Source organism: Onthophagus taurus, chromosome 7, assembly GCF_036711975.1.
Source record: "Onthophagus taurus isolate NC chromosome 7, IU_Otau_3.0, whole genome shotgun sequence".
Lineage (NCBI taxonomy): Eukaryota > Metazoa > Arthropoda > Insecta > Coleoptera > Scarabaeidae > Onthophagus > Onthophagus taurus.
This window is the reverse complement of record NC_091972.1, coordinates 7,800,653-7,812,981: the sequence shown is the minus strand read 5'-3', so window position 1 is coordinate 7,812,981 and position 12,329 is coordinate 7,800,653. Positions and strand designations below refer to the sequence as shown.

The window sequence follows — 12,329 nt, the reverse complement described above, 5'->3', positions numbered from 1 at the left end:
TCCTGGGTGCAATGGGCTGGAGCTCCATCCAGTATAATAGCTTCTTTTCAAGTTCAAAGACAGGTTGTCAAGAAAATCTTCTACCACAGTACGTAATAAATTCAGGTACCGCTTTGTCATTACAATACCGTCATAAATGACCTAAGCGAACCTGCCATCCATCATAAGGCAAAAAAAACGTTGAAACTAAACCTAACCTAATAGTTTTTTTCTCGTATTGCATGTGGGTTGATGGAAGCCCATATATGATTGTTAAAGATACCTTCGCGCGAAAACTTAGATTCGTTCGTCGATATAATTTTTTCAAAAAGTTTTCATCCTTTTGACAGCGAAGGTATAGCATCTCACACAAGTTGACTCGGTCGTCGAGATCTTGAGGATGAATGTCTTGAACTAACGATAACTTGTAGTTGTGGAACTGATGTTTCTTCAAGACTCCCTGCACTGAACACCTAATAATTCCCAGATCTTCTTTGGCAGCTCGAATTGAGGCGTTGGGATTGACCTCGAAATATGCCAAGGTATTCACCTCTTTTGCTTCATTATCTACTACACTACATTTTTTGGTCGGTTTAACACGTGATTAATTCCTCCAAAATGCAAAAAATTTGCTTCTATTCTTCTAACTTTATCTTTTGTCATGGGCGGTAAATGTGGATAGCTTTCATTAAACATTCTGCAAGTTCTACTAAGAACTACTAAGTTCTACTAAGAACTTGCAGAATGTCCGTGCATAAAAAATAAATTAAGGATTTCTTCTGCCTAAGTCTGACGTCACAGAGGTGGGCGAAGCTTACACCGACTCCAAACAATTTCGTAGCTAAAATAAATCGCCATAAAAATGTCATTTAAAATGTCACTTAGTTTATCTCTGTGACGTCAAGGCTTAGGTTGTCTATTAACATAACGTAAATCAGACTTAGGTCCATTACTACCATCTTTTAGTTAAATTTCTCTTATAGATAAACCCATCTAGTAGCCAATCAGAGCGCGTAAAATAGCCGTAACCGGGGTAATAATCCCTTAACGAGCCTTAAGCTTGTTACTACCATCTTCTGGTTAAGCTATCTAAGGGATTATTACCCCGGTTACGGCTATTTTACGCGCTCTGATTGGCTAGTAGATGGGTTTATCTATAAGAGAAATTTAACTAAAAGATGGTAGTAATGGATCTTAGACGTTTGTCAATATCTCATTAAACATTTGTTTTCCATCAAGGTTTATAGAACATAAGGTTACCTCATTCCCTATGCCTCTGTAGTATCGATTATTACCCCGCAAATTGACGTCACTGGTTCGATACAGTCAGAATAAAAGATAGCCTATACGTGCTTATACTGTAGTACAGTCTTGGGTACAGTCTATATAAAATATTTAAACCTCGCATCGTGTTGTGTTGTTCATAGAACCAGCTACGTCACTGACCCACCTTGCCTCTCAGAGGAGGAGAATCGGTATTGGGTAACCTTATGTTCTATAGACCTTGGTTTTCCATGACACACTAGGTTAAACCCTAATTATTTCGCAAACTATTAATGTTACGTATAGTAGAAACCACGAGAGCTGGCAGTGACAGGTCGCTTAAAAATGGTATGAATCAAGATATGGACGTACGACTTAGATTATTTCACCACATACATTTAAATGTAGGTTATGTTAGTAATGGAGGTTATATGTCAAACATTGTCAAAGATATTATTTAATGATTTTCCCAAGGACAGTAGAATCTAACAGGACTGCTACATTCATTGTTGTGACAACCTGCCCGCAAACTACGTCACACCATTTTCCACGCCCAGCTGTTGTTATGGTCTATACTTTTGCTGTGTATTTTTAGAGGTTGTATCCTAGACGTATTCATATTATTTTTGAAGTTTTATGTTTTTAGACGTATTAATGTCTATCATATAACCTCTAAAACACAGACAGTTACCAGGCGTGGCAAATAGTGTGACGTAGAGTGCGGGCAACCAACCCGTAGTGGACTACAGAAATATAATGGATGTAGCAGTCCTGTTAAATTCCACTGTCCTTGGATTTTCCTTTCAAAGAAAACATTTTCGGCTTGTGAAAACACTAACAGATTCATGACAACGCTCACAAGACGTTTCGATTTGAGGTTATAATTATAGAGTGACATCCCTTAGAAGAACAGACGTACTTTTTCGACGTGGCCATTTGAATTGTACAGCAGACATATTAAACTAATGCTATCTCTTTCCAACACACATTACTCTCTAGCGGTTTGTGAACTACGTATGGCATTTGTAAGAGCGGAAAATGATGATTTACTGCCAGCTCTCGTGGCGTCTACTATATAGAACAGGTTAAGGTTAGGTTTGTTCCATAAAGTACAAGACACCTTGTATAAGTTACAAGCAGTATAAGTTGATGATATCATACAATGTTTTAGGTTAATAATAAAAATACATTTTGTTAAATCTAAATAACCACTTTCTTTTTCATTGTTAAAAAGGTTTATAAAAAAATATAAAAAGCAAATTATTTGACTTTAACAGCAGCTCTTAATTTAGCGGATCGACTCCTAGGATTTTCATCAATTTCCTCTTCAGTAGGTGTAACTACATGTTTATTTAAACAAATCCAATTTGGTTCCATAAGTTGATCCATATTTTCTTTAGGTAAACTCATATTGTGACTGCTATATTTTAAAGGTAAAGGATTAGCAGTGTTATTTAGAACATTTCCTAATAAATGTCGTTTAACAATTGTATCTTCTAATGAATGAAAAGTGATCGTAACAATTCTCCCTCCAAATTTTAAATACTTCCCCGCTAAAACTAAACCGTAATTAATTTCATTTAATTCATTATTAACAAAAATCCGAAGTGCTTGAAAAGTTTTTGTGGCCGAATGAGAATATCTTTGTAATTTATCAACTCTGTTGTCATCTTCGCAAACTGAATCAACTAAATCAGCTAGTTCTCCGGTGGTTTGTAATTTTCTAAATAAATATCGAGCCTCCACAATAGCTCGAGCAATTCTTTTTGCGTATTTTTCTTCACCATAAACTTTAATTATCTTTGCTAAGTCTTCTTCTGTAGCTCTTTCAAGGACTTCGGCGGCTGTTAAAGTATCTGGACACCTATCTTTATCCATCCGCATATCTAATGGGCCATCTTTTGATAACGAAAAACCTCTATCTGATTCATCAAATTGCATGGAAGAACACCCAAAATCACATAAAATACCATCAATTGAGTTTTGAAATATTTTTTGCTCACTTAAAAGGTGTGGAAGATCAGAAAATTTTCCTAGGAGTGGAACAATTCTATTTGGATATTCTTCTTGTAGCTTTTTCATGTAATCATAAGCAACTGGATCTCTATCTAAAGTTAATAATTTTATGTTTTTTGAAGTTTCCAAAATTCTTTTACTGTGTCCACCTGCCCCAAAAGTCATATCTAATATAACTTGATCATCTGTTGGTTTTAAATATTTTAACACAGCTTCTGCCATAACCGGCTTATGTGGAACATTTTCTACATTTAAAACAAAACTACTACATTTTCTTAAAATTCTAATCTTATTCATTCTTCTTATCTTTACTAAACACCTTATTTATAAACGATTTATCCTCTTCAATCAACAACTCCAAAAACTCATTTGATAAAGCTATATTACACTGTTCTGCAGTTAATCCTGTCGCCGACGAATTCAAAACTCGTTTATATTTTTTTAAATTTTCGTTATCAACTATCTTTTCTAACGCTATGTATTGTCTATCCCAATATTGGACGTGCTCTTGAAATTTACCTTCTTTGTATTGTTTCTTTACGTATTCCTTTAAATAAGGACCCAAATCTCTAAGTAAGGTTATGTTATATAACAATGCGTACTTAAATATTAAAAAATTTGCAAATACCTTCCACTTTTGCTTGGATCTACTGGTAAACGTTCCAAAACGGTTAATATTCTTTTATAAGCTCCAGATCCAGCCATTATACATTAAAATTAAGTTTTTAGACTGACAGTTCAATTAGAATGTACATAACCTCACTTATTTCGTGAAATGTGTTATACAGCTCGTTTATAAATTGTAAAACATTTAATAACTTATAGAGTTGAATCTATAGTTTTTTTACAAAATATTAATAATTGATTTAAAAAGAAGAAATTAAAAAACGTGAAAAATAAACTGTATTCAAATTTATATTTGGACAGCAGCGCTTATATTAGAATGCTGGTGGTAATTTGTAGAAATAGTAATAAAAGTCAATGAATGAAATGTTCGATTGATTCATTCCAAATATTTGCATGTATTTATTTTAAGTTTATAGATGAATTTTAACGATTTTACATAATTATAAATAATTTTAATTGTTAAAAAAACCAATCAAGTTTGTCTAAACAAAACGTTAGAAAAAACTTTGAACCGTGTAAAGGTTCGTTTGATTAAATTTAAGCTAAATTTGATTACTTTAACGCTAAAATAATTTATTGTTGTATTATTATAAATATTTGATAAGTTAATTTTAAATAATAATGGATAAATATAATTGTTAAAAAAAATGGGTGTGGTATTGATAAGTTGAAGTGGATAATCGAAACATTCAACTTTAAACCTAGATAAGTAATTGCGTAAAATTCCGTGTGGATATCGAAATAGTTTTGCGCAATTAGTTTACGTTAAAATACGATAAAATTAAACCAGATTTAAAAAAAGTTTATTAATGATAAGTGATGAGTACAATTTCTTATCGCTGTGTGGCGCTGATTATGAAAAATCACTGGAAAAGTGTCAAATGCTTCTGACACTAGGGTATGGTTGGTAAGTCTCGATCATTTTGACAAGAGTACGGGGACCGTTCGAGTTCCTAAATAGTAAAATTATGGCTGGAATGCTAACCATGGCTTCCAGAAATATGTCCCGATCGGTAATTAGGGCATTGAACGAATCTATCAACACCAAAACCTTACAGGTAAATGTAACCAGTTAACGTAACGCGCGTTTTTTAGAGTTTAAAATAGGCACGATTATGTGCAGTATCTACCATTAATTTTATTGTATTATGTAACACGTGCAATTTGATGAAAGAAATAAGAATAAATTCTTATTTTAAAATAAGCCACTTTTAAATTGATTATTTGTTTTTAGATTGGGACAAGATCTATTCAGCATGCAGTAAGAATATCGAAAAATAGTTCTAAGTTAATTACGAGGTTGGTGTAAAATAAATATTTGCTTACTATGATACGGTGATTTTTTATTATTCTTATTTTTGGTGTTATAGACAACATCGGAATATTTATGACCAAGGTGTTAAATTCTTTAGAACTAGTTCTATTTTAAGGGATGAAGTTAAAATTGTTGCTTGCCCTGGTTTTCCAGAATCCGTAGCTGAAGGTGATGTTAAGTGAGTATTATTCCAAATTCCTTTTGAATTATTTTGACCTACTTATCTTTATCAAGGTCATTACTTTCTAATAACACTTTTATCAAATTTAATTCAATAAATAAAATTAAGTATAATTCAAGAATCATCATGTGGCTTAAAAATCGACAATTTTTTTTTAATCGACTGAAAATCACTCAAGTAAGTCATTATAAATAAAAAAAATTGCGGAAAAGTGTAAAACTTACCGAAAAATCACTTTAAAGTTTCGACGTGACCTCACTATTTGTGACGTCATGTATTTAAGCATATATTTTCGCTGCACATTTGGTTAAAACGCATATTTTCGGGTGAAATACGGTTGTTTCTCTAGATTTTCGACGCACAACGACTAAAATGTCGTCGTTTACCATCTATGAACTAAAGATAACCTAAAATCTATACCTGATGCCCTCCTCTTTACACATTACATTCAAATCCACCTAATTTACTGATTTATTTCAGAATTTTGTGTAGAAATTCGACTCTGAGTTATCTTAATTAATATTTAAACTAGTGTGAATTTTCCAAGTGTCAGGTTGGGCATGGAGCAGAGGGTGGGTTGTAAATTCCGGGTTGGGTTTGTTAAAACAATGCGTTATATTTGGATACACCTAATTTAATGATCTATTTTAGAATGTTGTGTAGAAATTTGACCTTGAGTTAGGTTAATTAACATTTAAACTAGTGCGAATTTCCCAAATGTCGGGTTGGGCATGGAGCAGAGGGTAGGTTTGTTAGGTTAATATTAAGATCCACGCGAGTAGGTAAATGGTAAATAGAGTCTATTGACACATAGTCTATCTAATGACAGGTTGTTATGCATCGAAATCCTTAGAAAATCAAGGGTATTTCATCCGAAAATATACGTTGTAATCTCACCTAGTTTAGTGAAAATAACTTGTTCTAATATTACACTAGAACTAGAATCATTGGGGTTTAGCCGTCTTGAGAGACGTGCGGCCAAAGCCGAATGTTTCTAGTTCTAGGTCTGGTGTTTGTTCTAGTTTTAAATGTTATTTAGCATTAGGTTGTGGTATATTTTTATTGAACGAAAAGTAGAACTAACACTAGATCTAGAACCAGAAACATTCGGGTTTAGCTGTGCGTCGCTTAAGACGGCTAAACCTGAATGTTTTTCGTTCTAGGTCTAATGTTAGTTCTAGTGACAGTGGTAGGTAGCGCTAGTTAGCATAAGATATCACTGTTGCATATTTTTATTGCTTAAAACTAGAACTAACATTAGAACTAATACAAGACCTAGAACTAGACTCATTCGGGTTTAGCCGTCTTGAGAGACGTGCGTCTAAATCCGAATGTTTCTAGTTTTAGGTCTAGTGTTAGTTCTAGTATTAACACAGAGTCTATTGACACACAGTCTATCTACAGTGACTCACATAAATGATCGGACACTAAGCTATAGCACAAAAATAAACAGATATTAAATAAATCAACAAAAACGACAAATAGAGTATGATAGATATTATAGAAAATATGTAGAAAACATACTTATTAATAATAAAACAGCGAAAAGGTTTTATTTATAATAATAATTATAATAATAGTTTATTTAATCGAATTTTAACATTTTGTGGGATTTCCCTTGGCCGATAAAACAGCTGTCAACCTTTTTGGAATCGAGTTAACCAAATTTTTGGTAATTGTGGAGAATATATTTGCCCATTCTTCTTTCAACGTTTTAATGAGCTCTGATTTGGAGGATATGGTTCGCGTCCTTATTCAGCGATTTAATTCTTCCCAAAGATGTTCGATTGGGTTTAGATCAGGTGATTGTGGAGGTGTTTCGATTACTTTTGGGCAGTTGTAAAGTAACCATAGCCTTACATTATGGACCTTATGTTTCGGATCGTTATCTTGATAAAATTGGAAGTTGTTTAGAAGGCCCATTTTATTTGCGGACGATTTTAAATGGTTCTTTAAAATGTTCAAATAGCCATATTGGCCCATTATGACTTCTATTGTAACCAAATCACCCACCCCAGCCGCCGACATACACCCCCAAACCATGACTCCACCACCACCATGTTTTACGGTTGGCGCTAGATTTTCTTTTTTCATCTCTCCATTACATTTCCGCCTAACCATTATCCGTTCATCACTTCCAAATATATTGAGCTTACTTTCATCTACAAAAATGACCTTGTTCCAATAATCAATAGACTTCTCAATCATGTTGTTGAAAATTTTACTAAATTATTCAAGGAAATGTCTCTAAGAATATACTAAATACACTAAAGAAGCGATAATAAATCAATTGTGAAGATAAATATTTATTTCATGTATAATACATAAGTGTCTGATCACTTATGTGGGTCACTGTAGAACAGGTCGTTATGCATCAAAACCTTAAGAAAAACAAGAGTATTTCATCCGAAAATATACCTAGTTTAGTGAAAATAACTTTACTGTTAAGTTTATCAGATTGATTTTGTGCGTGGCTATAAAATAAACAATTTGGTTAATTTTGCTTGTGACGTCACAAAACATGACGTCACATCGAAACTTTAATGTTATTTTTGGTATGTTCTACACTTTTCCGCACATTTTTTTATATTGAACGTGTTTTCTTGGTCATTTCACATCGATTCTTGAATTTTTCCATAAAATTATAACTTTAAATCATATGACTTATTTTTATTTAAAATTAATTTCCTAAGGTATATGAAAAAAGTCGGTGATCCAATCCGAGAAGATGATGTTGTTTGCGAAATCGAAACCGATAAAACCGCCATCCCGGTTCCCGCCCCCTCTCATGGAGTTCTTGAAGAGATTATGATCCCTGATGGAACAACTGTAAAACCTGGAGATAAACTTTTTAAGATTAAAGTTGGTGCAGCTCCCGCTGGTGGTGCTGCTCCGGCTGCTAAAGCTGCTCCTGTAGCACCTCCATCACCAAAAGCTGCCCCACCACCTACTGCACCTCCACCACCACCTCCACCACCACCATCCGCAGCTGCTAGTAAACCACCACCTCCTCCTCCAAGAGCAGCTGCAGCTCCACCACGACCTGCAGCTCCAGTTAGTTCAATTCCTGTTGCTGCAATTCGACATGCACAAACACTGGAAGCTGCCACAGTGAAGGTAAACAATTATTATTATTAGATGATCATTATATTAAATTTAATTACAATTATAAGCAATTATTGAAAATTCTAAAAATTAATTCTTTTAGCTTCCACCTCAAGATCCAACATCTTTAATTTCTGGAACACGTAGTGAGCAAAGAGTAAAGATGAACAGAATGAGATTGAAGATAGCCCAAAGATTAAAAGATGCCCAAAATACCACTGCCATGTTAACAACATTCAACGAAATCGATATGAGTTACATCATGGAATATCGTAAAACAAATCAAGATGCTTTCGTTAAAAGGCACGGCGTTAAATTAGGTTTTATGTCTGTGTTTTGTAAAGCGGCCGCTTACGCTCTTCAAGATCAACCGGTTTTAAATGCGGTTATTGATGGGAATGAAGTTCTTTATCGCGATTACATTGATATTTCTGTTGCTGTTGCGACGCCTAAAGGTCTTGTCGTGCCTGTTTTAAGAAATGTCGAAAAAATGTCCTATGCTGATATTGAAAAAGAAATTGCTAATCTTGGTGAAAAAGCTAAAAAGGGTACTTTAGCAATTGAAGATATGGATGGTGGTACTTTTACGATTAGTAACGGCGGTGTTTTTGGTTCTTTAATAAGTACTCCGATTATAAATATGCCTCAATCAGCTATTTTGGGAATGCATGGTGTATTCGATCGTCCAATAGCTGTGAAAGGTCAAGTAGTGGTTAGACCAATGATGTATATCGCTTTGAGTTATGATCATAGGTTAATAGATGGTCGTGAGGCTGTTATGTTCCTTAGAAAGATTAAAGCGGCAGTTGAAGACCCTCGCGTCATCTTAACCGGTTTGTAAATCCTTAAAAAAGAAAAAAAAGCATTCTTGGGATGTTTTTTTTTAATATACCTATTGTACTCGGACGAGTCGTAATAATTAATTTAGAAATAAACGAGGATTTTTATTATTTTATTACAGGGTCCTCGTTGATTTTTAAATAATTTGTAACACATAATAGCAAGGAAACGTAAAGATAAATAAAAAATAAAGGAAACCGTGCACGATTTAGTGAAATCCCAGTTTTATTTCTTTAATTTAGATTCTATTTACATTTATTTTCAAAATTAATTCATCTATATCACCAAAAAATTTTAATTGTAATTTTTAACCAATTTTTTTGCCCTATGTGTAATGTAATATCTAATATTTATTTGAGGGAAAACCCCCCGTGTACATTTTTGTTGGCAAAATTGTCAGCGTTCATTGTATTGTTGGTTATAATAATACATAAATGACAATGTTATTAGAGTTTTATTTTGCAAAATGTTGATTTTTGTTTTCCACCATATAATTCCTACTGTTATTGATTTTACTGCATTCATTTATTGAAGCTTATTTGTTTAACGAAAACGTTATAGAATAAATCTCTAAACAAGTTTCAAAAGAATTTTGTTGATAATGAAGACAATAATAGAACATCCTTGATTATTAAAAATCCTTTAGTTTGTTACAAAATCCACATGAATAGATATGTAGTGAAAAATATTAAAAGCAGTCATTTATACAATTTGCAAATAAAATTATAATTTCCTAACCAGTCAACAATGCGTTTTTTGAGAAAGCTGATTTTATGTAACATTTATTGGGGATTTCCGTCCTATTAACCTTCACCTTTTAGAATGTATTTATTATGCTCTCCATTTTGCCAACATAGCGAGTAGTAAATTTAAGATAAAATTGATCTATAAAGAAAGGATAAAAAGATTCAGTGACAATATTTTAACCATAAAAAAAATTCCTCACCGTGACAATGTTTTCACATTGCCGTGACCAGGATTCGAACCTGGGTTACTACGGCCACAACGTAGGGTCCTAACCACTAGACGATCACGGCTACTGAGGCGATGTTATTTGTTTTAAAAACGATACTCTTAAGAAATTTTTGAGGTTAACTTTAACAAAGCGTATTCTGACAGAACTAATCTATAATTTATAGCAGAAACCACGAGAGCTGGCAGTGACAGATCGCTTAAAAATGGTATGAATCAAGATATGGACGTACGACTTAGATTATTTCACCACATACATTTAAATGTAGGTTATGTTAGTAATGGAGGTTATATGTCAAAGATATTATTTAATGATTTTCCTTTCAAAGAAAACATTTTCGGCTTGTGAAAACACTAACAGATTCATGACAACGCTCACAAGACGTTTTGATTTGAGGTTATAATTATAAAGTGACATCCCTTAGAAGAACAGACGTACTTTTTCGACGTGGCCATTAGAATTGTACAGGTGGTTCAAATTCGATGTCCGAATAGGCTAACTCGGAAACTATAAGAGTTAGAAAAAAAGTAGCTTCCATGTCATGATCTCGTTTTTTGAGAAACTGCTAATGCCGAAAACCTCATAGCGCTATCGTCTTTTGTTTTTCCCCTAGAGGCCAAAATTGAAAATATCGTAAAACCAGCAAGTGCAATTATCTTCGTTATTATTCTAGGTGGAGTATTATAACTAAGACATTATATGGACACTTTTTTACAGAGAATTTGATGATGTAGACAAAAAAATTTTTTCGGTTTTAGATTTTGAGATATCATGACAATTTTCATTTTTTTAAATGGAAACAACCACTGATTATTCGCTTATTAAATTCTTTATTTTTTTCTAATTACAAAAATATAGGGTTCGAAAGGTCTATTTCTTATTGTTTTGGAATAATACTAAAAATAAACTTTTTTTTATAAAATTTCCATCTAGTGTCGTCGACGAAATTAAATTTACAGTTTCCTGTAAAAATTTATATAAAATTTACTTTATTTTCTAATATGTAACATTCTAACATGTTAAACTTTTCGTAATCCATCTTAAAAAACAGGATTTTTAAAGTGACACTTCAGAAAATTTTTGAATACAAACAAATGTTGCTATGTTTATTTGAATTAAAAAAAGAACATATGGCGCCATCTATCAATAATTTATTAAGTCATTTAAGAATAATATTAAATATTAATAAAAAATGTGAAATAATGCAATCTATTCCAACTTTTGTATAATTACATATATAAATTAAATAGTTTAACAAATATATTTGTTTCAAATATCAGAGATATGTTTTTTTAATTTTTAATTATAATACCGTAATTTACAGGAAACTGTAAATTTAATTTTTTGGAAGACACTAAAAGAAAAGTTAATTTTTAGCTTTATTCTAAAACAATAAGAAATAGACCTGTCAAACCCTATATTTTTGTAATCAGAAAAAAATAACGAATTTAATAAGCGAATAATCAGTGGTTGTTTCCATTTAAAAAAACGAACATTGTGATAATATCTCAAAATCTAAAACCGAAAAAATTTTTTTGACTACGTCATCAAATTCTCTGTAAAAAAGTGTCCATATAATGTCTTAGTTATAATACTCCAGCTATAATAATAACCAAGATAATTGCGCTTGCTGGTTTTACGATATTTTCAATTTTAGCCTCTAGCGGAAAAACAAAAGACAATAGCGCTATGAGGTTTTCGGCATTAGCAGTTTCTCGAAAAACGAGATCATGACATGTAAGCTACTTTTTTTCTAACTCTTATAGTTTCCGAGTTAGCCTATTCGGACATCGAATTTGAACCATCCTGTACAGCAGACATATTAAACTAATGCTATCTCTTTCCAACACACATTACTCTCTAGCGGTTTGTGAACTACGTATGGCATTTGTAAGAGCAGAAAATGATGATTTACTGCCAGCTCTCGTGGTGTTTACTATAACTATATTTTTATGCTTATTACACAGGTGTGTCAAAAGTCTGGAATATAGCCAATAACTTCATCATTTGGTTTTAAAGAAAAATATTTC

General features: G+C 32.6%; 2 protein-coding genes and 1 non-coding gene across 4 annotated transcripts; 1 reads left to right on the top strand and 2 right to left on the bottom strand.

The window, feature by feature from the left end:
• Window positions 1-2,441: 2,441 nt before the first annotated feature.
• LOC111422847 (putative receptor-type tyrosine-protein phosphatase mosPTP-1) lies at window positions 2,442-4,042 on the bottom strand. 2 transcript variants are annotated; one of them, XM_023056100.2, is made up of 2 exons: window positions 3,887-4,042; window positions 2,442-3,827 (listed from the first exon to the last, which is right to left on the bottom strand). In XM_023056100.2, exon 2 carries the CDS (start codon window positions 3,553-3,555, stop codon window positions 2,503-2,505), a length of 1,053 nt encoding a protein of 350 aa, XP_022911868.2. In that variant the 5' UTR covers window positions 3,556-3,827; window positions 3,887-4,042; the 3' UTR covers window positions 2,442-2,502. The 2 variants fall into 2 exon arrangements, with proteins under 2 accessions (XP_022911868.2, XP_022911869.2); XM_023056101.2 differs by having other exon boundaries at window positions 2,442-3,805; window positions 3,887-3,990.
• Window positions 4,043-4,567: 525 nt separating this feature from the next.
• On the top strand, window positions 4,568-9,772 carry LOC111422818 (dihydrolipoyllysine-residue succinyltransferase component of 2-oxoglutarate dehydrogenase complex, mitochondrial). Its single transcript, XM_023056060.2, has 5 exons — window positions 4,568-4,943; window positions 5,120-5,184; window positions 5,256-5,378; window positions 8,075-8,498; window positions 8,590-9,772. The coding sequence occupies exons 1-5, from the start codon at window positions 4,854-4,856 to the stop codon at window positions 9,325-9,327; spliced, it is 1,440 nt and encodes a 479-aa protein (XP_022911828.1). The 5' UTR covers window positions 4,568-4,853; the 3' UTR covers window positions 9,328-9,772.
• A 519-nt stretch (window positions 9,773-10,291) lies between these two features.
• On the bottom strand, window positions 10,292-10,363 carry TRNAH-GUG (transfer RNA histidin (anticodon GUG)). Its single transcript has one exon. It is a non-coding gene; the product is annotated as a tRNA-His (tRNA).
• Between the last annotated feature and the right edge of the window lie 1,966 nt (window positions 10,364-12,329).